The 26,879-nt window shown below is 35.7% G+C and overlaps 1 protein-coding gene across 1 annotated transcript in view; it reads left to right on the top strand.

The window, feature by feature from the left end:
- The window catches only part of mRpL37 (mitochondrial ribosomal protein L37), a 53,701-nt gene extending 29,708 nt beyond the window's left edge, over window positions 1–23,993 (top strand). The window contains exons 3-7 of the mRNA XM_089091641.1: window positions 3,618–3,743; window positions 6,416–6,558; window positions 10,564–10,725; window positions 14,671–14,834; window positions 23,642–23,993. Of these exons, the coding sequence (XP_088947767.1) occupies window positions 3,618–3,743; window positions 6,416–6,558; window positions 10,564–10,725; window positions 14,671–14,834; window positions 23,642–23,893 (847 nt within the window). The 3' untranslated portion in view covers window positions 23,894–23,993. The remainder of the gene's footprint in view (window positions 1–3,617; window positions 3,744–6,415; window positions 6,559–10,563; window positions 10,726–14,670; window positions 14,835–23,641) is intronic.
- Window positions 23,994–26,879: the final 2,886 nt, after the last annotated feature.

Genomic DNA, 26,879 nt, shown 5'->3' with positions numbered 1-26,879 from the left:
GGTGAAGAGGTGATATTGGGTAACGAGAAGACCGATCAAATGGACAGCTTCACTTACCCAGGCAGTATTGTTAATAAAGACGGTGTGTGCATTGAAAGTGTCCAAAGTAGAATAGTCAAGGCCCAGGGTGTTTTTTCACACTTGAAAAGAATTTAGAAGAATGGGAAGATCAGTATGTTTATCAAGATTAGAATATTGGAAACTACAGTGATGACGGTGGTCAAGTATGTAAAGATTGGGATGGTGGAGGAGCGTGTGTAGCTGTATTGGCCTCAGGCAACTTGGTTCTGCAGTGAGTTACTAATAGTAGTAGTATTTGATATAGCCTAATAGTATCTTCTTATAGCGTACTATTTAAGATAAAGTCCTCCACCCACGGTAGATCTAAGACCCTGTATATGATAATAAATTATATATCAAGGTTGCAGCTACCTGCAGCCAAGTAATAACCGAACTACAGCTCATTGCAGCTCAAATTTAAAAACGGTTTTCAAGAGACTGTATGATGAAAATATTCTAATTGAAACATATTTTGACTTTAGTTTTCTTTCAGATTAACTATTGAAGAATGAACTATTGAATCGCTATTGTGAAAAATTCTAATCGGGGGACTTAAGGTCCCCTACCTTGAACAGCAAGGAAAATCACCTTTTTGCATGGGTAGCAGTGACGTCTCTTCCGTCTTTTTTTTTCAAGGGTGATCTTCTCAAAGCAGCTGAAAAATACCGGGTGATGGTGGATTTGAATAGGAATCAGAACATCTAGTGCCCCTTTTAAGTGACAAAAGAGCCATGGCAAAGTGCTTTTTCTGCTATAAAAGTAAATTTTTGCCCATAGAGGGTCAACATGATGGGAAATACAGATTTGAATATAGCCAATCAATTTGACTGGGTCTGAAACTGTTAGCTAGAGGTGTATAACTCCCCATGTTTAAAAGTGAGAGAAACGGCATTTTAGAATGAGGAGTACAATTTTTTTTTGATGAGTGAGTATATCGAATAAGAGGTGAGAGGTAATCATGAAGGGAATCTTTTGAGTAAAGATTAAAAGTTAAATCGCCGTTTATAAGTCTTGAAAGAGATAGTGCCACAACAAAGTGCCATTTTCTGCCACAAAATGTCATTTTCTTAAATCTTAATTTTCTGTTATGGCCTTTCCCGTAATTTGCCTTCCTTTTGAACGCTCCAGGCAATGTCTCTCAACCCGCACATCTGTCTAGTGAAATACCTACCTCCACCCCTACCCCCTGTAAAGCGCACTTAATTTTGTTTAATTTGGACAAACTTCGTATTTTTCGCTTGTTTGGTGTTTCATTAGTTATACATATTTCAGTACGACCATATGACTACAAAGATGCGAGTCTTGGGGGATGGGGTGTATTCGGTGGTAAAAGTCCATAGAGAGATAGTCAAGAATCACGAATTCTCCTTGATCCGCTGCTCGATGCTTTATCTAAATATAATAATCATTTTATTGCAATTACTAACAGATAAATCTGAAAAAATCTCTTTTAAAACGAGAAAAAAACATTACTTACTCAAAAAAGTCCTTTTGTAGGTGCCTAGACTAAAGCAAACTGATTTCTGGGTAGTTTGTTTTTTTTTTTAAGAAAGAAGCTGAGCTAGGTGAACGAAAATTCCAGATATTTTCAACAATTAATATTTGAGCTAATTCTAGAAATTTTCCTTCACTTGGTTCTTCTAATTTCTTTAAGATATAGAAGAAAGTTGATCTGAAAAGTCAGTGCTTTCTATTTTCTATAAACTATGCTTTTTTCTCCCTTTGAAAATTTTTAACCCCCCTTCCCTTTTCCTTTATATGTATTTACTGGACAACGGACTTATTATTGTTATTGTGGGTTGACTCAAAAAGTGAGGCGAGGCTCAAACCACGGATGCCAATTGTTTCCACACCAAAAAAAAAATGATAATTTAGCACCAATTGCCGCTGGGCTATGGGCGGCAAACGCCACCCAATGCTCAGAACCTCTACTAGTGGGAAAACTTCTTTCTCCCGCCTTGGATTTATCCTCATGGGATCTTTGCTCATGCCAGATCAGTACTCCATTTGCCCAGGGAGATTTACTCCCCTGAATTTATTTTAGCTGCTATTACAGGCTTCAATCCATACAACCTCGGCAGTGTATTCCATAAACTATGCTACTTCATGGTCAGACACTGGGCAAAATGTTCAGTGGCTTGACGATTACTGACATTAACAGTAGTGACTCCCTTTTTGTGCCTGTTATAAACACGAGAAGGTTGTCTCATCTCAACCTCAGGGGCATCACAAGAAGGTTGTCATCACTACCCTCAGACAAAGGATTTACTAATAGCCCTAAAGAACCAAATTTGAGTGTGTTTTTTTTCTCCTTTTTTTCTACATGGTTTTGATAATAGTCCATAGCTAATTCAGTAACGCAAACATACATATAAGCGGCGCTTCTTTCAAAAAGCTTTCCGATGGTGTATACTAAGTGAGTGAACTTCAGATGTTGCACAAGAACAATAATTTTATAAGGACGATATTTCATCACTAATTTAATTTTTATCTGCAACTTCTTGAAAATGCCAGTGACAATACAACAACACTTATTGGTTCGAAATTTATGCGACATGTATGTAGAAAACTGACTTCTAATATGTTCCTATCTTTGTAGAATTCTAAAAAAAAAAAGCAGGGCGCTTTACTGAAGACTGAGCTTGCTCGAACTCTTTAAAGAATTTCAACTGTATTTTAAAAGTTATCAATGCTATGGCCAGTGAATACCTTATAGATTAGTCTTCCATTTTCTGCACACTACTTAATGACCTTTCTGCTTCTAAGTAATTATTCTGTTTTCATGTGGGTTTTGGGCTTTCAATTTTGTAGATATATGTTGCATAAACTTACCTTATACCTTAATTCCTCCTGTGCTGTCGGGGCGCCCAAGGTATCCAGAAAGAGCCGTCAATCGTAACTTATTGAAGCTGCTGCCCAGACGTCTTCCCACTGGGGTTAGACTACTGTGTGGATGTGTTTCAGATTCAGCGGGTAGGTATGGCGAAGCGTATTTTTGGGTCTTCCTCTTCCTCAGATTTCCTCTTGCTGCCATTCCATTACCGTTGGGGGGTCTCTCTTCCGCCATGCGGATGGCATGGTAATATAGTCCCTCCAGCTAATATTTAACATCCTGTGAATACAGTTAAGGGAAGGATCCTCTTCCTATTGCTGGTTTAGATTCCAGCATTGAGAGCTATACAGGAGAGTGGAAAGAACATTACTGTCGCAAAGCCTCGCTAGCTGTAATACAAAGCTTTTCCTGCTAAATATACATAAATAATGTATATTAGAAGCCGGTGTGATGAATTTTACACTCAGATGCACTTTAAAGACGTCCTCGGAGCTCACTTGCATACGAAAAACAAATCCATTAGATGACTTTTAGAAAAAATTACCTAAAATAGCCTAGTGGGGATGAAATATAAAGTGATGACCTAATTAGTAATGGAGACCGGTATATCTGGGACTAAAATATTATGGAACTGCTTAAGCAGAATTGCATTACTCATAAATAAAATTATACCAGAACTAATGTTATATTTTATGAGTTATATCTTTATTGATTTTTTTTTTAGGATAGTCTTTAAAACCCATCTATTGGATGCTGTACAGAAGAAACTACCCAGAATATTTGAAGGTCCGTGGACGCTGAATCCTTATCGCCATGCAAAGCCTTATGGGCCAGAGAAAAAGCGCAGAAAGTAAGCCTTTTTTATACAACAAAGAGGGGTATCAATCCCCTTCTCCAGGCACAATGTGTCACCTATTTTGTATAGTCTGGAATGCAAGAACGTGTTCAGTCTAATTTGGAGGGGGGTGACTTAAAAGTATAATCCTCAACTTTTTTTTCTACGTCTCTATTACTATGCTTGAAAATATTCTCCACGTCTTTGGTACAGAGCTAGAGTTTTTAAATATGTTTATTTGAGTCCATAGTGGTCAATTATGGTTAAGTGTGAGCAAGCTCAACCTGAATTAGTGTCGTGTTGCTTATTTGAGGATCAGTTTCAGCCAAACAACGTTTCTTATCTACCTACTATGGGTCTAATATGCCATAGATAGCAGTTAATGCTTATTCGGGCGTTTTGCGGAACTAACTTCTAAAATCTTTATTGTTATTATTGCTCCTGAAACGCCGATGAAAAGTCATTTTAATGATAGGGTAAGTAACCCAAGCACTGTGAAGCGTAGCCTTCTATCTGTTTAGCTGAGATCGTTAGTCATTTAGTAGCTTTACCAAAGCTTGTAAACTGTGTTAAAGTCAATCAGAAAGAGAAAGAGTTCTATCGTCACTGGATCGGTCAAGGATGGTTTCCTAAAATGTTTGAAATTGCCGAAGTGACGCCAGTATATAAAGGTCTTGTTGATAATAAATGTGACTGAGGCTTACATCAGTTTTGATTGTTATATCTAGATTAGCGGGATCTTTCTGTGATAGGATGGATGGACTCTTAACAAATCGCTATTGATAATGAATATAAGAAATTAGATGGAATATCCTGGTTTGACCAAACACTATTTTATTGTCATTGCGTTTATTTGTATTTTGGGAGGTAAATAAAATGATGCAATGTATTTTGTTTTGATAAGCACTGTCGCCCTTCCCTTTTTTTATTTTGTCTTCTATATAAAATACACAGTTTGTTTTAGTGTGTTCATGCATAAGCTTAAGCTTCCAGAGCCCATTACCTGTGATATGTATGTAGTTGTATATCTTTGTGACATAAATTCAATTTTGTTCCCATCTAAAGTTATGGTGATGCCGCGAATCGTCTCAGACATCGCCTTTTCTCTTACTCTCTCTCTCTCTCTCTCTCTCTCTCTATCTTTCTCTCTCTCTCTCTCTAGATTAGCGGGATCTTTCTGTGATAGGATGGATGGACTCTTAACAAATCACTATTGATAATGAATATAAGAAATTAGATGGAATATCCTGGTTTGACCAAACACTATTTTATTGTCATTGCGTTTATTTGTATTTTGGGAGGTAAATAAAATGATGCAATGTATTTTGTTTTGATAAGCACTGTCGCCCTTCCCTTTTTTTATTTTGTCTTCTATATAACATACACAGTTTGTTTTAGTGTGTTCATGCATAAGCTTAAGCTTCCAGAGCCCATTACCTGTGATATGTATGTAGTTGTATATCTTTGTGACATAAATTCAATTTTTTTCCCATCTATAGTTATGGTGATGCCGCCAATCGTCTCAGACATCGCCTTTTCTCTTACTCTCTCTCTCTCTCACTCCATCAATCTCTCTCTCTCTCTCTCTCTCTCTCTCTCTTTCTCTCTCTCTTTCTCTCTCTATTTCTCTCTTTCTCTCTTTCTCTCTCTCTCTCTCTCTCTCTCTCTCTCTCTCTCTCTCTCTCTCTCTCTCTCTCTCTCTCTCTCTCTCTCTCTCTCTCTCTCTCTCTCTCTCTCTCTCTCTCTCTCTCTCTCTCTCTCTCTCTCTCTCTCTCTCTCTCTCTCTCTCTCTCTCTCTCTCTCTCTCTCTCTCTCTCTCTCTCTCTCTCTCTCTCTCTCTCTCTCTCTCTCTCTCTCTCTCTCTCTCTCTCTCTCTCTCTCTCTCTCTCTTTCTCTCTCTCTCTTTCTCTCTCTCTCTTTCTCACTCACAGACACACTCCCTTACGTCTATTCTTAAAAGGATAATTCTGACGCAGAGGCAATATGGGAGACTATTCCTGATTGCAAAATAGTTTTTCACTCTACAAAGCTCCATCTTTTCTTATAAAACATAAGAGACAGCTTTATCCACATCATTGTCAGTAAATTTTTATTCAATTGTTTTGTTGTTGTTTTTTATTTTTTTAATATGTTGCTAAAAACAAGAAATCAACGAGCAATTTTCTGAAGATTGTAATTAAAATCGAACCTAAGTGAAGATTTTATCTATTTGACTAATAACTGTCTTCAATAAAATATAGTGCAAAAACTGAAACAAAGATAGCAGTAGATTATTTGTTTCACCTAAAAGTTCGGATAAAATAGCAATGAACCAAAGAAAAAAAATGAATGTAATTTAGCATGTTGTGTTCCAAAGCATGGGATGTCTTTCACAATGAAACACGCTTTCGCATTGGTCTTTCACACTGAAAGAAGGGCTATTAGGATTCATTCATCGTTTACCCAAAGTCTTCCAGAAATTAGGGCCTAAAATTTTACCACTGAACAAAAATATTCTTGACCGCCTCCCCCGCCCCCCCCCCCAAAAAAAATGGTTGCAGGCACATTTTATTCAGAGAATAGATACTAGCAAAAAATTGGGTTTAGCATTCTTGATAGTTTGCCTAAACTGAATTTTTAATCTTGGTTTTAATAATGATATGATTGATTTTTTTATTTGTAATTTATTGTCTTTCCCTTATTTCTAGTCATTCAATGATCAATCAGCTGATTTTAACAGCTGATCGTTTGTCCACAAAAGTAGATTCAAGACTAAGTGCTCGAATTCTAAGAAAGTGTCCCAAGATATCTGTTCCAGTAGAACTCAATGGAAAGAAAATATATTTTTTCGGTAAGAATATTTTCATTTTGTAAAACTTTAGCGTCAATCTGTGTAACAAACATAATGAAATTAAATAAAGGAAACTTTTGATCTCAAATTTAAACCTTGTTCCAGTAGTAGCTACTCATTGGGTTTTCTTGACTGGCAGATTGGGTTTCTCAATGACACAAGATGATATTGAAAAAAAAACACTAAAGAAACAAAAAAATAAAAAAAACAACATGAATATCAGGTACATTATTTAAAAAGAATATGGAATTTTCGAAGAAACCTCGTTTATTCATTGTAAGATTGTAAATCGCAGCCAAATAACCAAAGTAACTTCGTTAGTGAACTCTTAAGGTGGGAATGATATCTATTTATTTTTTAGATGTTGGATAATATGAAAAGCTCTGTAACCTATTCCACTGTAAGCTCCTTCCAGTTCACCAAACATACTGTAATACATTGTTTATAAATAAGTCAAATAGTGGACTTGTATTTTGTTACTAATGTTCTTGTAAGAAGGCTCGATATAGAATGGATAAATGTCTTTGTTTGGTTGACTTTGTTTATTTTAGCTTTTTTTTTTTCCTTCAGAGTGTTTTTTAAGAATTTGGGGTGTGTATGATGTGTATCTTGGGTGTTTGAATGCCCAACCTTCTATTTTGCTGTCCTAAAAGTAGTAAGAAGGCAATTAAACAGTGTTCTTACAACTGGCGAAAACGTTCTCAGTTCTTTGAATGCATCGAAATGAAGGCGTAAACCGTCTGCTAACAACAACAAAAAGAAAAATAGATAATAGTAGAAGAAAAACTTTTTTTTAACAGTGCTATCTGGGTAACGAAGGGAACAAAGAGCTATCCACTTCATCAGAAACTGAAAACGGTATCATTGCTTCGTGCTTTATGTAACATTTTTTGTTGTTTTTCCTTTTTTGTGTGTAACAATAAAAATAAGAACTATTCATGAAGTACTGTTAAATTAGTCAGTGGTTTAATTTATCAAACGTGTTGGAGGAAAACTCGTATCCGGAAACGGGCAATTGGGTCGAGAACATAACCTGTGATGCTAATTGAACAGGTGGAGCTAGAGGTTTTTTCATCCTCTTCTAGCATTTTTAAATTGTTATCATGAATTAAAATGAAAAAAAAAATTCTTTTTAACATTTTTGGAATTTTTTTTGTGTGAACCTGGAGTTATTATTTCTTATTTTTAAGAAGAAATAAAAGCATGATAAGTAACCGTCAACACACTAGAAGAGAAATATACTTTAATTATTATAATATAGCAAGGTGTCTTGCAGTTTCCATTTTAGTTGCATCAACATCTTAAAAGTCATGTTTACAGATAAAATCATTAATCATGTAATGACTCGGATATAGGAAATAGGTTCTTAATCAGTGATTTATCTCAGTAACCAGGCTATTCCTGCAATCGACTGTGAAATACAAGGGTTGTGATGGCAAATCACATTACAAAAACAAAGATAATTCTGCTCAACTGTCCTCTGCCATCTACATTTTTCTACTTTTCGAGAAAATCATAAAAGTATTATTTTTTTTTGTAACGAGAAAAATATATAAAGAAGCGCAATTTGGTCAATAAGATTCCTGATATCCGTTTCATTCTATTTCTGCCAATTTTTTATGTGCTGGACAAAGTAGGATTTGTCATTTTTTGTAAATTGTGCTAGCTTTTAGCTATGGAAAACAGATTACCTCTTTTTTTTTATCCGTGGAGAAACTACGCCGTATATCAGATACTGTAGCAGATTGAAACATTCTGAGTTTGCCGCTGGACTCCCCATGTCTAGATTATTTACTCCAATTTACAAGAGTTCCATCATTTACTCCAAGTTGAATTATTAAAAAGACAGCTGCAATAGTAACCTAAGATACATTTTGCCAGAAATAAAAGTTTTATCGATTAAGAATTTACTTTGAATTTAGGAGAATTTTTGTGAAAAGTTTATTACTAATTAAGTTTTACAAAATCATTTTTTAAATAGTTTGTTCCACACGCCTATACAGTACAAGTCTAGAGTTTTTCTTATGTTGTCCTGTTTTTACGTGTTTTGTAATTTTGTAAGAAATAAGAAACACTATTTCATAATTATACAATGTACAGTTCTGTAAACCTGTAGAATTTATGCATTTCTTATGTTCTTATAAGAAACACTATTTTCTCACGTTTTGTATAACCAACTTTGATATTGTTTTGAAGCCTGAACAAATCATTGATATACAATTTGAGCTGTTTACACGAAACGCAGAGAAAGAAACTACAGGATCTACAAAAAACTGCACCTATAAAGTGCATAATTTCGTAGATATATCCTTTGACAGGATATATCTGCAGAACTGCAAGAAACTGCACCTATAAAGTGCATAATTTCGCAGATATATCCTTTGACAGGATATATCTGCAGAACTGCAAGAAACTGCACCTATAAAGTGCATAATTTCGTAGATATATACCAGCACTGATGCCTATCCTTTGACAGGCATGAAATAAGAAACAAAAAATGAAACGTATAATGTTTTGTGAGCATCTCATTGTAAACTCAACACAAAATTATAGGTCGCCTTCTATCGCAAAAGACATCCTCAGAGTGCTTCTGCTGTCCCATTTGTAGGCAACAATATTGTGCTGATTCTCGGAAATAGAAAGTTTACTTTGAAAAATAAGAGAATCAAGCTAAATTTCCCCAAAACACGAAAATTCTTCGATTTATAAATTATGGAATCATACTGATGTTTGTCATGTTAAGTCGATTTTTTCACATGAATTCGAAATCTGAAAAACAAAAATATGATTGTCATAGTTTTATTATTAAATTCCTTTTGACATATCTAATGCTCCACAAATAAACCAGAAACAAAAGAGTTTATTAACTCTTCTTACACATAGCAAGACATTAAAGCTTGTGCCAGAAGCTCATATGTATTCGGTAAAATTTTAGCTCAATTACCATGCCCGATTCTCTCTTTGGGGGCTCACAGAAAATGGTTTGTAAAAATTGAAATGGCTGAAACAGGTTTTTGGTCACTGGCCAATAATGCAATCTTTTCTTTGCTATTTTTAACATTAACTAGAAAGTTTCTGGGAGGCAATCTGAGGTCTTTATCTCCTTAGCACAAATTTGTTTTTGTTTTCATCGGGTATCTCTTACACACTGTCAAAAAGTAGTGTTTGGACAGCAAAGCTGTCTTTTTTGATAAACTACCCAAACTTATTCCACTAAGTCGTCTAATAATTACTCCTCTATACTAAATCTTAACAATCACTGGCGCATGTTTTCAGCGTTCAAATATTAATAACAGTTAATGATTTAATTTGAAGCTAAATTAATTCAAATTCAAAAACTATTTTTGTTTAAATTCAAAACTTTATATATACTTTTCTATCTAATTCAAAGCTATAAATTATCGTTTAATTCAAAAAGTAATGATTTAATTAAAAACAAAGATATTAATAAAAAATATTAATAAAAACAAAATGCGCCGTGGTCGCCTTGCAGGGCAGAAAATTCAACTTTGTGCGAAGTGACTTTTTTAACATGGCATTCTAGATTTGACAACGAATTCGTTATCGTCAGCGATTCAGCGTTCTCTGGGTCCTTAGCTAGAAATGTTTTCCCAGTTGAAAATAAAACCTATCGAAAAAGTGATATTTATTATATTAACAAAAAGATTTTGAAGCTCTCGAAAATATCCCAAAACTAGATTTTTCAACAATTATTTTCAAATTATTTTCATCAAACAAATTTTAAATATTTTCTAAAGAATTTTGACCTTCTAACAACTGTGAAAGGTAAGATCAAAGACTTCCCTGGACTGGATGAAAAACCAATTGTAAATTGTTTATTAATTGGAAACATGAAATATAACTTGGTTTTCTACACATTCTTCGCGAAAACAGGAGCATTTCATCCAGAAACAAAAAGATCTATTATAGAATATATATAAGCATCTGTTTGTTTGTGGATATTTTGGTTTCTTTTACCTTTTTCTAGATTTCTTCTTTTTCTAGTTACTCCAGCTGCGATGCTTCTCTCGGATAAGTCTATAAGTCCTTATGCAAGTTCTCAACTGATGGACAATTTAAAGACCTTGTCCCTTCCAGATATTTACCCAATGCACCCTACTGTGAATATCAATCCTAGTAATATTTATCCAGCTACCCCATTGAGCTGTAAGTACTTCTTGAATTTATTCGTTAAAAGTGTGTACACGTACAGTAGTTTTATAGGTGAACGCTGGTCCAATGTTAAGGCTAAGGACATCATACCCTTTCTTTCTGAACAATTTATTATGTACAAAAATGAATGCTTAGGTAGCAATTTTTCAGTGAAGGTGGAGGTACATTGGTACCAGTTTTCTTGGGGGAAAAGTCCCCCTTCCTTTATGTTCAGGCATGAGAATTCTCAATTTGCTAAGCCGTATTATTTAGAATGTTTGTTATTCCCAAAATCAGTGCAAATTTTGCACACAGATCGAGCATAACTTTAGCCATCAAATTCGATATTTGTTGCCAATACACACCTGATACAGCAATGTTCTAAATGTATGGTGACTTAAAGAACGTACATCTTCCATTAAAACAACTAAAAAGAATACAATAAACCATACGGTTTCTGTCTAATGAGTGTTCACTTGCGTGTGTGAAAGATCCAAGATTCAATCGATGAAAACCATGATATCCAGTCGGGGGCGCAGCTAAGGGGGAGAGGGGGTTCTTTAAGGTGGGGAGGGGCAGGGCCAAGGTTTCGCCGCCGCGTGCCAACACCTTGGAAAATTTACCTATATACCTTGGAAATTTAGCTTATGTTTCCGCATTTGTCGGCATACTGGATGATTTTGTTTACACATTCTTTAAATCCCTTCTCCAAACTTAAAACTCTAGCTGCAGCCCTGTATCCAGTGTGTCTGGCATAAATTCTTTAATAAGAGACCATATCATATGAGTGTAAAGTGAAGTTTTCACGTTAATATGTGAATGATTAATATTCAAAGTCCTGCTACTGAAATTCGGATTTGAATAATCAATTTACACTTCTTTCAATCAGATATTTGTATTTATGTAACTAAACCTGCTTCTTAGTTTAAATTTTTTTCTTATTTGTCACTTCCGCAAATATGCACCATTTATTTTGTGTGCTCAGAAGCTGGTGATCAGAAAAGGTAAAGAATATCAAACACTTCTTGTAAATGGCCTACTCTTGGAAATCCAAAGTGAATTATTGAGGCTGTTCTTTGGTGAGTTATAAACATTTGAGTATAAATATGGGTAGAGAAGTGGGGTGGGGGTTTAAACTTTAGGTTTAGGTTTTTTTTGGAGGGGAATTTATCGGCAAATTATATCGGAATCGTATCGGTGCAATACCGATAAATCGGTATCGAAGCCCAAAAATTTATGCTGGTCGGCCCTAATTTTGAGACATTCTGGAAAAAAAAAGTTTCTAAAATCTTGGGATTATCGGAGGGAAAGGCAAACAAGTAGTATATCAATATATAAATTAAATCATGCGTTTGTTCTGCGTTATAACGTCCACTTCATCGCCTGAATTAGCAGCTAAAGTATTCAAGCTAGAAACTTGAAATTATGTAGAATTATTTTGGAATTTAGAACCATTGACTATTAAGATTCAAATCAAGAAAATTCAAATGTGAAGCTCATTCTTTGCGAGAGCCAAAGGTCCGAACTGGTGAGCAAAGCGAGGAAGTATGGAGGGAGGTGACAAAAACCTCCCTTCGTTCTTAACTACCAAAGTGCTTGATCTACCAATGAAGTTCAATTTGGAGTAAATATTGATATTAGTTGCTTCAAAAGTAGGCCTAAGGAAATATCGACAGTGAAAATGTAATATATTATTTTTTAAAACTTATGTCATGCTCAATATAAAAATTAGGAATGCGGTGCTGTCACTTGGTCCCTAAAAGTCCCTAAAACCGGAGAAGGTCCCTGGAAGTCCCTAAAACAGTTCTCAAGTCCTTCAAAGTCCCTTTTTGCAAGATTGAACCTTGTCGATACTTCAGCCGAGAAGTCTTTTTAGTGTTTTAGTTTCCTGAAGACTGCACAATAACTTCGAGGCTACAGGGTCCAAATCTTATTAATAATGATGGACGAGAAGGTTTGACGCCCTTTGCCTCTGGAATCACTTCAGCAGCCTGGCTTTTTTCTTTGAGTTAGATGTATGCAACCGGAGGTTCTACATTTTTTCTCAGCTTGCTCTAATAAATTCACCTAAGTAGCCATTGTTATTGAACCCTTACTTGGCTAATCCTTGTATCATTGTTGCAGCAGCAGCTGCAACCTAGTACAGAACGATTCTCGGTTCATAGTAACAGAAAATTTAAAAAATGATTTAAAAAAACTCAACTAAAAGAAACCCAGAACCCTCACCTTTTGCTCAACAGTAATTTGCAGTCTCGAATTTTTTTTTTCGGAACAGAAAAAAAGCAGTTGCTGAGAACTGCACTTCTCAAGAAGTCTATAGGAACCAAAGCCAATAAATAAAAAACAAGCAAGTGATTTTGAAATGATTCTAGATTATTTCTCTTAAATTAATTTCAAAAATCCAAGGTCTAACCTGGCTAAAATAATTCAAGTATGTAAGAAATTAAGATCCATTGTGGTTGTATTAAATTGCACACCTCGACTAGCTCTAGAACTTCTTGGAGTACATGTTATCTCCTGAAGCCATAGAAACATATGTCTCCCTGGACAGATGAGCCTCTGTTACCTAAATTGTAGTTACAGTCAAAGAAAATGGAGTCTGGGAAGGACTGATAGGGAGTGGAAGTATTCCAACAATAATATTTAAAGTTCCAACAACTTGTAAATTTTTGCTAAGCCACTCAAGTGCGAGACTGTCAGTACCTGCTGACGTCTTGAACTCCTAACGCCGCCACCGACTTGTGAACCTGGCTATTTGGGTTAACCGTTAAAGAAAAATATAGAATTGAAGCACATGTTGGTCGGTTTAGCTCATGAAATATAGATTTTTTTTTTAATAAAGCCCAATTTTATCTTGTATTCGCCATTGGTTAAATAGGATTATCAATTATTTTTCTCAGGTAAAAACGGAAAAGTGATAGACCAACTTTAGTTAAGGACTATGCAAAAGTCGGTATTTTACAGCATAAATCAAAACTAGTAACCGGCTTCAGTGTCATCTTCTTCTTCTATATACAGGGATGCACGGGCCACTATGAAGATTTCAGTTCCTAAGACCAGATTTAAAAACAGCTATTATGGCTGGTATGTTCGTCAAGGAATTAGTTGATCGGGTTCTTCTTTAAGAAATCGATAATCGGTTTAAAGATTATTAATTCTGCTTGGTGAGCTGCCCAAAAGTTTTCTTGTTTTTTTTTTTTTCACACCAGCATATTGAATTGAAATCGTGACATCACCTGCAGAAGATAGACAATCAAGCAAAGTTTGCTGGATATTTTCACCAGATTTCCAATGTCGACAAAAAGGCGTAGCCTAATGTAACCCCTAACTAAAAAAAAAAAATTAGAAGAAGTTATACAGCTTTCAGCCAGTAATAAATTCGGAGAAGTCCCTGGACTGGAACAGAGATGGCAACTTTTGAGAATCATAGGTCTTTACTCTATACCTCAAAATATCCCCAACATTCCACTTAAAGGAAGATTGGGCTGTGATTTGTCTGCTGTATTATTGACTAGTAGATCTGAACTATCATTTCCTTATGACTAAGGGTATGCTGAATTTTCAGGTCATTTCCGTTTCTCCTTAACTAACAATTAAGTATTCGTCAGTTTGTAAGTTACGAGTACTTAGAAAAAATTTTCTATTCAAATGTTAGTAAAATCGTGTATTCAAATGTTTATAAGAAATTTTGTATTGACTTCCATAGATGTTGCTTTTTTTTAAGATTTGAATTTATTGAATTTGAAGTAATGGCCTTCAGAACGCCTTTAAGCCGGGTATCACTTTAGGGTTGCTTGACTATTAGTGCCTCCCCCCCCCCAAAAAAAAAGACCGAAGATAGCTGTTAAAAAAACAAATGAAAGTTTCAAGGCTCGAAAGGTAATTATTTGAGAAGTTATCGGCTCTGAAATGACTATTGCAGGGGTAGCTTAATTGATTATATACCGTCATTCATTATAGATGTTGGTGAACTGGAAGCACAAAGAAGATCACACATTCACTTTATGCTAATGTCGTCAGATGTCGATTGTTTCAAACAGGAAGAAAACCCGGAAATAATTGAATCTGCTCTACTGGCCAATACATTCGCTGCTGCTGTAGCTCAAGCCAGATATTTATATGGAGTAAGTTGGTCTTATTCCTAGTTTATACTCTTGTGATTTCGAACGAAAATAGACGTTGTGGTGTCATCTCTTGTGAATTTCTTTTGTGATGGTGTACCATCTGTGCTGAAAGGTTTTAGCTAAGATGCTCAAAATTGAGCCTTTTAGATTTTTAAAGTTCTTGCAGGCTGATTAGGGAATTGAACTTTCAGGAAGAAGAGGTTCTCAAAGGCTCTGTGTCATTGGTTGTGGGAAATCCATAATTTGAGTCCTCTTGTATCATATATACAAAGCTACAATTATTCTTTTAATATAAGCCCACAGTCATTTTTGCTATTTGTTTATTGGCCGAGGCAGCGACCCAATTTGCTGCGAACTAAGTTTGATTTTGTTCATTCATTATGTTTGACCTGCTCTGTATCTTAAAACACAGATGTGTGAGGCCTGACTAATTATTTTCTGTCGCTGTTAGTTTTTTTTGTGGCACTTGCTGAAAAGTATTTAGTAAACATTTTTTTGCGTAATATTATTTAGAAGACGTTGTTTATAGTTTCTAAAGCCAAGAAGATAAGTTTTCTTTTATTGAAAGTCCTTTTTCTTTTCGAAAACTCATCGTGTATAAATTTAAATACTTTTAGATTGTTTAAGGCAAATATTCATGAGCTGGAGAGAAAATTCAAGTTCAATCATTTTATTATTCACATATACATGTATATATTTGACATAGGCCCACGGGAAGACAAGTTCGAAAATCTAGGCCCAGACAAAGATAAAATAACACGAAAGTACAAAGGTAAAAACGACGGCAAAGATGCAATAACACAACAGTAATATGAAAGTAGCAGCTAGCACAGGATTTATAAATAAATATAAACAATCTCAATATTATTAAATATAAATTAATTCTAGAAGGTATACCAAACTAGCATTCCTTCTCACATTTGTGACTAGCAGAAATCAGCCAGTGGAAAGTATTCTGGATAGTGATTTCTAGCGCCAAATTTAAACTATCACCCTCATGACTTTAACTGAAACTATGGTATGCATTTTTTTCTTTAATAATTCTATGAGATGAATACTATTTTAAAAACCTGTTAGAATTAAATCTGAGACACAATCACTAATGGCAACTTATAGAAATAAGTTTATATTAGGTTTAAAGAAGCATGGCCAAATTTCAAGTAATTTGCTTTCTTCTGTTGATTTTAGCTATAATTTTCTCTTGATGATTTATAAGCCAGCTTTGCTTTCGTTGGGATGTTTGCCCTTGGCTCATTTCCGCCATTAAGACTCAACTTGGCGCCAAAATTCCCTTTAATTTGAATTATCTGTACTCAGTATGCTAATGTGTTTATAGTCCAGAAACTGTTTGAAAAACGGCCTAACCGGGAACAAATTGCAAGAGAAAAGATTCTTTGACTACCCGACTCAAAAAAGGTGCTGATTCCAAATATGCAAAGTTGGCTTATCTATCTGTTTCACAAATATGTTGTTTTTTTTTAGGTTGAGGTTGATTTTGAGGAGGTGAATTTCGTGTTTCATATATAGGCGTAAAACAACAAAATTCATGTCGAGAATGGTGTGATAGGGCACGGTGATTATGAAAATAACTTTCATTTGAACGTAAAATCAAAACTTAGGTTTATTGAGGTTGAGGTTGATTTTAAGAAGGTGAAATTTGTGCTTCCATGTAAAGGCGTACTACTACAAAATTTATGTCTAGAACAGGGTAATAGATCGCGGTGGTTATGAAAATCACCTTTATATGAACGTCAAACTATAAATTAGATTTTTTGAGGTTGAGGTTGATTTTGAGGAGGTTAATTTGTTTTTCCATATAAAGGCGTAAAACAACAAAATTGATTTCTAGAATTGGGTACTAGATCATGGTGATTATGAAAATCACCTTTATTTTAATGTAAAACTAAAAATTATGTTTATTATCACCGTGATAAACATAAAAATTGGTACTGTTTTACAAAACGGTAAGTACGTGAAGTTTCGTTAATGCTAATGAAAGAAAACAAAATAGGATGAAAATATAATGGTTTATGAACAAAATTGGGCTATATATTTGCACGTTAGGGGGGGGGGGTAAAGCATAGCGTATACTAAATATGTAACCTAACCTAACTCAACCGAGGTACCTTTTATTCCCCCTAAACCCCAAAAAAATAAAGTTTAAATATAGTTCCCGCAGTGGGAAACAATTTGTGTATACCTTACAAGGCAGTGAAAACCTGTTTTAATAAAGATCTTTGCAATACAATTGTCGCGTGCTTATCGCTTTATAAAACAGTACCTAAAAATTATATATTTATTGGTAGCTGGAAAGTACCAATCCCGACGTGTTTGACAATTTTCAGAACGGAAGATATGTTATCCGCAGATCCGAAAAATTTTGAGCGGGTCTGTCGTCAGATTTGGTCATTGAGCAGGTCCTCATGCGCTTGTTGAAAACTAACGGTGGTCTTACAAGGGGAAGCGGCATGAGTTAGTTGCAGAGGCTGACTTGGTTACTTTTAGCACCAACTTGTAGTGCAATTAATTTGTCGATGCAAAATTTTGCTAAGGTCCGATACAAGACAAGCGAATAGCATAAAGAAGTTACAAAGTCGAGGATTGAACGCGACAACCATGACACTAGCAAGCTTGTTTGCTTACTTGCTGAAAATACCCTTTTCGCATAAGACCCGAGCTTGCGAAACATTACTTCTGGAGTTACGACTGATGAAAAGTCAACTTTGACACAGCTAGATCCATCGGACAAGAAATCATGGATAGCATGACAGGGGAAAACGTCAACACGTACACATTCAAGAAAAGGTCGGTGACCGTAGCGCTTGCTAATAAAGCTGCACCAGTTATTAATGGACAGTCGGTTGCCGTCGATCCAGCATGCATGTTTCAGCGGCTGGTGACAGTTGCTGGAAATAGCGACAATAATTTGGAGTCATACTTTGAGTATGAATTGTGCTCGCCGCCTCCGTCACCTTTTGAAGCAAACGGACTTCAGCGATTAGCCGATAAGCCTGCCTTCACCGATAAGATGTGGTGTCTAGTTGCAGAGCAGCAGCCAAAAACTGAAGACTTCGTCAAAGATTTCAGTGACAAGCATATAGTTCTTGATGGTGGGGCACTGATTCAGCGAATCCTTTGGGAAAATAACTCAACTTATGATAGTGTCTTCCAGAAGTACGTTGACGATGTTGCACGGAAATACGGGTTGCAAAGGACGTCGATGGTTTTCGACGGATAAAACCAAGCACCTTCAATCAAAGACATCGCCCATTTGAGACGGAAAGGGTCACGATCCTACCTGCAGATCAATTTTAACAGGAATATGGTCTGTTCTACAAAGAAAGAAGTGTTCCTAAGCAACTTCAAGAATAAGCAAGCAATCATAGACATGATCAGTGAGCCATGACCATGACCTGACCAAAGCTGGGTGTTAGGTATACCAGGCAGAATGTGACGTTGATTTTCTCATTGTTCTAACTGCAGTTCGATCTGCTTTTTTATGCCTATTGTCCTGGTTGGAGACGACACAGATCTGCTTATACTTCTGTTTTATCACGCACAGACAGGTAGCCAAGCAATCTGCTTTTACTCTAAGCCTTGAGCTGGAATCTCAAAGAATAGAATTTGGGATATAAATGCAACGAAACTCAAACTTGGGTCTCATATATGTAGCACAATCCTGTATGTCCTCGCCTTCCTTGTGTTCGATTCAATTTCTCGTATCTATGGCATTGAGAAGTCGGCGGGTTTACAGCTTCTGATAAAAAACAATGAGTTTTACCACTCCGCTAAAGTTTTTATGGACCCACTATCCACCAAGCACGAGAAAGCAATGATGCTTTTATATAAGTACCAAGGCTCAATTTCAGCCCTCAATCAGTTGCTTCATCTCAAATTCATCGAGAAAGTTACAGCATATGCTTCGTATGTTGAGTCTAAAGTTCTCTCTCCCACCAGTGATGCGTGCAGCCTCCACTAACTTGGATTTCATTTGACCCTTGGATCACGAAACGCTCTGGTATGTTATCTCAACCCTATCAAGTTCGGTTGGGTAATTCACAATAAACAACAATGCCCTATTTTTGGTGAGATACCGGCTACCCTCAACTTTTTCATTGCAGTTATTCACTGGAACTGCGAAACCAACTGCCTAAATATGCGATCTATTGCAAAATGAATGGTATTAAATCCACCTGGGCCTGCGGACCTTGCAAAGCAACAATTTGCAATAGCTGTGTTACAACTGGGTTTCTCAGAGTTGATGATCTGGAAGATAACGAAAACATGGGGATATTGAATTCAATTGTTTATCATACTTTTATAGTGTATAACTTTCAGTCGTTAGTTAAAACATCGAACTGGGTGATAATTGTCATTCATTCTACATTTTAAGACCGCTTTCTTTCAGATTCAGCGTGGTTTAACACTGATGGAATATTTAAATGAAAGTTTTAATTTGACGTTCAAATAAAGATGATTTTCGTAATCACCGTGATCTAGTACCCTATTCTAGACATTAATTTTGTTGCTATTCGCCTTTATATGTAAAAACGAATTCACCTCCTCAAAATCAACCTCAACCTAAAAAAAAACCATTTTTAGTGGTATTTGTGCATTATATCCTACACAACGCTATAGACTGTATAGGGAAATGCTTCAGGAAACCACTCAAACGGGTATTTGTAAAGGATAAATGGATCGCAAAGCGTGGTTTGTCATTCCGTTTACTATGTTTAAACTATTGTTTTTGGGGGTTTAGGGGGGAAACGGTACCTAGGTTAGATTAGGTTACATATTTAATATATACTTTGCTTTACCCCCACCCTCCTAATGTGCGAATATACAGCCCAAATTTGTTTCTAAACTATTATATATTCCTCCTTTTTTATTTTATTTCATTGGAATTAACCAAACTTGACTTCTTTCGTGTGTAGGATATAATGGACAAGTAGCCTACATTTTTAATTGTACGTTCATATAAAGGTGATTTTCATAATCACCGTGATCTAATATCCTATTCTAGACATAAATTTTGTTGTAGTACGCCTTTACATAGAAGCACGAATTTTCACCTTCTTAAAATCAACCTTCTTAAAAGAGGTGGTTGTCCTCTCGAAATATTTGCTTTGTATGTTCATTCAGTATCCTCGTTAGGCCTTAAAAACCCCATTTTTGATCGTTTCCTTTTCTTATATTATGACAGGCCAATGTGGTTTAAGAAATTATCTAAATCAACCTCAACCTCAAAAAACCTAAGTTTTAATTTTACGTTCAAATAAAAGGGATTTCCATAATCACCATGACCTATTACACTATTCTAGACATAAATTTTGTTGTTGTACGCCTGTATATGAAACACTAAATTCACCTCCTCAAAATCAACCTCAACTTAAAAAAAAATATATATTTGTGAAACAGATAGATGAGCCAACGTTGCATATTTGGAATCAGCACATTTTTTTGAGTCGGGTAGTCAAAGAATCTTTTCTCTTGCAATTTGTTCTCGGTCAAACCGTTCCTTTCCTGGACTATTCGTTGAATGAATGAAAAGGTTCAGTCAACTTGTCACTGTAAAACTATAACAACAAACTCATATCAATAGCGTCTTATCGAAAGTTTTTCGCTTGCGAAACTAAATTTGTGATCTTGTGGAGAAATGGCATTACTTGTAAAGAAAAATACGTGTCTGCCTGGCTTGGCATCGAACATCTTAGCGAACACTGATTTTGTGTGAATTTACACACTTCCACATTGTTCCCCAAACACATCAAATCAAAATTTTAGATAGCCATTTTTTTCAGCGTAGTTGATTTCCTGATAGAAATTATGTTTTTGAGGAGGACACTCCCCAACAGCCCTCAGGGCAAGGGTTGTAAGTATTGTACTGGAGGCATATAAAGCTTTTATAGAAGTAGATGTTATAGAAACTTCAAAAACGTATAAGTCAATTGGAAATTCAAATAGCTAGTGCCCTTTTTAATAGTCGAAAGTGATTGGATGGCAATTAACCCCCCTCTCACGCCCACCTTTTTCCCAAACACATCCAATCAAAATTTTAATATTGCTATTTTGTTCAACGTAGTTGAAAGCTCTGGAAATTAGGTCTTTGAGGATGACAATCCCCCACATCCCTCAGAGGCAGGATTGTAATTTTTGCCCTGGGAGTATGTTCGGTTTTAAAATACCGCGTGGTAGCTAAAACTTAGAAAAGAGCTAATTTGATTGGAAACTTGAATGTGTAGCGCCCTTCGCCATTGTCCAAAGCGATCGGAAGGCAACTAACACTCAATCCACACACACCTTTTCCCCAAAAACATCCAATTAAAATTTTGAGATAGCCATTTTGTTCCACGCAGTTCAAAGTTCTGGAAATTATACCTTTGATTAGAACACTCCCCCCACAGTCTTCAGGGTGTAAGTTATGCCCTTGGGACATATAAGTTTTTATTGAAATCTTCGTCGTAGAAATTAGAAAAAGGGCTCATTCGATTGGAAATTCAAAGGGCTAGTGCCCTTTTTAATAGTCTCGAACGTGATTCAAAGGCAACTAACCCCCTTCTCACGCCCACCTTTTCCCAAAACACATCCAATCAAAATTTTTAGATACCCATTTTATTCAACGTAGTTGAAAGTTTTGAAATTAGGTTTTTAAGGATGACAACCCCTCCACCCCCACCGCCCGCAGGGCAAGGGTCGTAATCAAAATTTTGAGATATCTATTTTGTTCAACGTAATCAACAGTTCTGGAAATTAGGTCTTAGGATGATAACCCCATCAGAGCCCTCAGTGCAAGGGTTGTAAGTTGTGCCCTGGGGCCATATAAGGTTTATATAGAAAATTGTTGTAGAAATTTCAAAAAGGGCTCATTTGATTGGAAGCTGAAAGGGCTAGGGCCTTTTTTAATAGTTGAAAGTGATTGGAGAGCGACTAACGCCCCACTCACGCCCACCATTTTCCCAGACACATCCAATCAAAATTTTGAGATAGCTATTTTGTTTAACGTAGTTGAAAGTTCTGGAAATTAGGTCTTAGATGATGACAACCACCCTCACAGCCCTTAGGATAAGGGTTTTAATGTATGCCCTGGGGGCATATAAGGTGTTTATAGGAAGTGTTGTCGTAGAAACTCAAAAAGGTCTCATCCGATTAGAAATCGTAAGGGCTAGTGCCCTTTTTGATAGCGGAAAGAGATTAGAGTGAAACTAATCCTCCTCCCACGCCCACCCTCCCATTTGCCTTTATGTTTAAAAACTAAATGTTGCCTTAAGATTAAATCAAAATGCACAGTGTTAATGCTAATTCCCAATAAGGCATCTCAGTAATATCCTAGGAACGACTGAGGGTATTATGTTTAAACTTTTAGGGCTACTTCTGCGCTTAAAATTTAACCAAATCAAAATAGCGTTAAGTGTATCCAAGCCATCAAAGTAAGTAAACAGATTTTTTTTGCCAATGGTATCAAGTTTTCTATTTCAGGTCAAGTATTGGAGGTATGAAACTAAATTAAATACTACTATTTGCGTCCAGATTTTTCAATGAGTGTATGTTGTTTAAAATTGCTGAATAATTTTCTCCGGCACACAAATAGCTGACCAAAATATAAATTCTTGCAAAAATAAAACGATTTAAAGAATTATTTTCTGTTTCCCTGAAAGGACTATGTCAGTATGAAACAAACAGAAATTAATTAAAAAAACTTTTTCCACAAAATAAGTTTTTCAAAGAAAAGTAAAGAACTCCATTAAACAAAAAATAAGCAAAAATAAAATCAAATATTTTACCAAGCGTGAAACTAAAACAAATCAGCATTGATAAATAAATGAAACCAAAAACGAGCAGTCACTACAATAATTAACCAATTCCAATTCAAAATGAACTGAAATTACCATTGATAGGGCTCAAAATCTATATAACCTCCCAAGGCCATAAAATAATCTGTACTTTACTAAAAAAATATGAATGATAATGTATTATTAGTTTAATAAACATATAATTATGTTTGGTAATCAAAATGTTAATATTATTTGATTTATTAAAGTTATAAAAGTAAAAACATTTATATTTTTTTAGTAAAGTGCAAATTATGTTCTGGCCTTGGGAAGGCATAGGGGTTTTGAGCCCAACTTATGTTAATTTCTGCTCGTTTTGAGTTTGACTCAGTTATTCATTGTAATTTCTGTTCGTTTTGAGTTTCATTTATTTATCGATGCTGATTTGTGGTAGTTTCACGTTTGGTTCATTATTTGATTTTATTTTTGATCATTTTTTGTTTAATGGAGTTCTTTACTTTTCTTTGAAAAACTTATTTTGTGGAAAAAGTTTTTTTTTAATTAATTACCATGAAAGATTGAAGATTGGTTTTTAAACTTTACAGCTTCTTTGCGTTTGGTAATATATCCTCCTTAGAGGTTGATTGACGGGGATGTAAGAGTAGAAAAAAAATTATGTCAACAGTGTCCTACTGAAAGTTGCTAGTTCCAAAAGAGAGTTTTTGGCCTTACTTGTAGAAAAATACCATTGCATATGGAGGGAATGACTCATCTCCGCCTCACTTAGCAGCTGATACCTTTGAGATGTCTGTTGAGTGTTTTCAGAAAATCCACACAACAATGTTTTCGAACATCCCTTTTTTTCCTGATAGGAAGTATCCGCACATCTTGTTACAAATATTAGTTTTTTTTGTTTTTTTTTAGACCGAACCAGGAATGCTACAAATAAGTATTTAGAAAAAAAAAGTACAAATTGTGAAATTTATAATGAGGACCTCTTAACTTATCAGGGCAGATGAAGTATTTATTTTTTTACAGGCCGATGTAAGAGAGCTTCCAGAACCAGTAACCATGAATGTTGGAATGTTTCATGTCACTGACTGGATATTTGGGTCTTATCAACTAAACACAGTTGATTTTGAAAATTCTTCGTCCAAGAATGTATTTTGGCTGCATAGGCCACAATCACTCTATAAAAAAGCAGATTATGTAGATGGAATACCTGTGCTGCAAGAATTTAGTCCAGATTTCTTGAAATATTTTGTTGCCTTGTACACTTCAGCGTGCTAAAATAAACAGTTGGTGTAAATTTTAAGATTTTTGTTCACATTTATTGTTTTTCCTTATTAAGTGTTTTGTGACTAGTACAAAAGGGTGAGTAAAAGTTATGGTGGATTCTAGCCATACAGGAATTCATTTAAGGATTACTGATATTACTAGAAAAATTCGTCTCAAAACAAAAGCCAACAATTTAAAATTTAACAGACATCTTGGAAAAAAAATGTAAAAGTTATGAAATTAAAAGTGTAAAGGTATGAGGGCTGTATGCTCTCTTCTGTCCTCTCTCTCTTCTGTACGTACCTCTTGAGCTAGTCCACTTAAGAGATTATTCATGGAATTGATTCAACCAAAAGAGCAGTGAACTGGCTGAGGTTTTTATCAAAGTGCTATGGTATTATTTTGTGTGGTCTATTTTCTAAATAATCCTACTCTTTTCTGTAGGGATTTCCCCTACAGCGACAAAAGAAATTTGCTGCCGTTGTATTTTTGTTTCAAATCAGGATGACTATATCAAGAGACCATCCTACCCCTACTGCGTCAAATCACACTAGTGGCGTGTCCCCATTTTGCGTCCCGTAAAATGGGACTTCGTATCATGGGTTTATGCTTTGTGACTTCCCTCGGTTCATGTGAAAGAAAAGTTAGGAATTATTCAAATAAACTTTTAGTCATGCAAGGGAAACAACAATGTCATGCGTTATTCAAAAAGGCTTCCAGTTAAATATGGGCTACGTTGAACTGTTATTCCTCCTAACAGGGGGAGAGGAACGGTGGTGGTAGGGTGAACCCTTCTTTAAGACTTCGAGCTTACTCATCAGTAAAATTGTTGCTTACAAATTTCTTTCACGTAAAACCCTTTAACCCCTCCCCCTGGCTTGAACCCGTGTGTATATATGATGGACTTTTGTTATGGAAGGGAAAAAACAATATCATGCCTTAATCATAAATACTTCCAGTTGGCTAGGTCAAACTGTTATACCTGCTAACAGGGGGAGAGGAACGTTGGTGGTAGGGTGAACCCTTCTTTGAGACTTCGATCTTACTTATCTGCAAAATTGTTGCTTACAAATTTTTTTCACGTAAAACCCTTTAACCCCTCCCCCTGGCTTGAACCCGTGTGTATATATGATGGACTTTTTTGTCATGTAAGGGAAAAAACAATATCATGCCTTATTTATAAACACTTACAGTTGGCTAGGTCGAACTGTAATACCTGCTAACAGGGGGAGAGGAACGTTGGTGGTAGGGTGAACCCTTATTAAAGACTTCGGTCTTACTTATCAGTAAAATTGTTGCTTACAAATTTCTTTCACGTAAAACCCTTTAACCCCTCCCCCTGGCTTGAACCCGTGTGAATATATGATGGACTGATTTTCATGGAAGGGAAAAACAATATCATGCCTTATTTATAAACACTTACAGTTGGCTAGGTCGAACTGTTATACCTGCTAACAGGGGGAGAGGAGTGTTGGTGGTAGGGTGAACCCTTTTTTAAGACTTCGATCTTACTTATCAGTAAAATTGTTGCTTACAAATTTCTTTCACGTAAAACCCTTGAACCCGCGTGTGTATATGATGGACTTTTAGTCATGAAAGGGAAAAAACAATATCATGCCTTATTCATAAGAACTTCCAGTTATAAATTGGCTATGTCGAACTGTTATACCTGCTAACAGGGGAAGGCGGGCGGTGGCGGTAGGGTGAACCCTTCCTTAAGACTTCGATCTTGCTTATCAGTAAAATTGTTGCTTATAAATTTCTCTCACGTAAAACCCTTTAACCCCTCCCCCCGGCTTGAACCTGGCTTTGTCTTATTACAATAATAGGGCAAATAACGGACATATTTTAGAGATCTGGGACGTAAAAGGGATACATTTTGCAAATTTTTGTAAAAGGAAATGTCACCAAAGTAGTGGTAAAACTGCTTATCTAACAGCAAATCTGCTTAACTACTTGCTTTCTACTAATTTTTTACATTTTATACTGTATTCTTCGGAATTTCTTGCTCTTTCCCAAAGACAATTATCTGCAAATATTCTTAAAATTCTTTACAAATTTGAACTCTTTCATCTATAAATGATTTTATTTTTCCAAGCTTTTACGTTACAGTCAAGATAATAGGCGAGCAGGCATCTTTTTCGTTAATACTCGCTTCTGGCTTCCGATAGTCAGGCAAAAAAATGTATGTATTTATCGAGTGTTAGCAGCTGAAAATGAAAAGTTAACAAAAAGAAAAGTTAGGATTTTTGATGGTCTGGAATTTAAAACATTCACTCAGGCTAAATTCTGTCAATTTGAAAATTTTTAACGAAAGAGCAATATGGTCAAAATGTATTATTGTTCTTTTTTTTTTTGTCTGACCAAGACAATTCGTTTAGAAGGAGTCGTCAAAGAAAACCTCGAAAGGAGCTCATTCGGTTGGAAATTAAAAGTTCTAGCGCCCATTTTACTAACCAAACGTGATTTGAGGGCAACCAGCCACCCCCCCCCCTCCGATCATTTCCCCAAACACATTCAATCAAAAATTTGATATTGCCATTTGTTCAAAATAATTGAAAGGTCAAAATAATGGATATTGCTCATTGGATTGGAAATCAGAAACTCTAGTGCCCTTTTTAAGAGTCATAATTGATCAGAGACGGAGGGCAACTAGCCATCCCCTCTTTTCCCCAAATGCATCCAATAGAAATTTTGAGATAGCAATTTGTAAAAAAAAAAACATAAGATCATAAAACAAAGTCTTTGGATTAGACACAACCTCCAGGGACTGTGGTGGTGATAAGGGTTGTTAGTTATGCCCCGGGGCATATAACGTTTTTATTGAAAGGGTGGTTGTGTAAACTTTAGAATAGACTCATTTGGTTTGAAATTGAAAGTTCTAGTTCTCTTTTAAGAATAAAGTGATAGGAGGGTAACTATCCCCTTCCCCTCACGAAGCCCTCTTTCCCCCAAACGGATCTCATCGAAATTATAAAATAGCCATATTGTTTACAAT

The sequence above is a fragment of the Artemia sp. Qi Xiang Cuo genome, chromosome 7 (assembly GCF_049724085.1).
Source record: "Artemia sp. Qi Xiang Cuo chromosome 7, ASM4972408v1, whole genome shotgun sequence".
NCBI classification, from domain to species: Eukaryota; Metazoa; Arthropoda; class Branchiopoda; order Anostraca; family Artemiidae; genus Artemia; species Artemia sp. Qi Xiang Cuo.
Note: the sequence above shows the minus strand (reverse complement) of the source record. Positions and strands in the feature narration are given on the sequence as shown.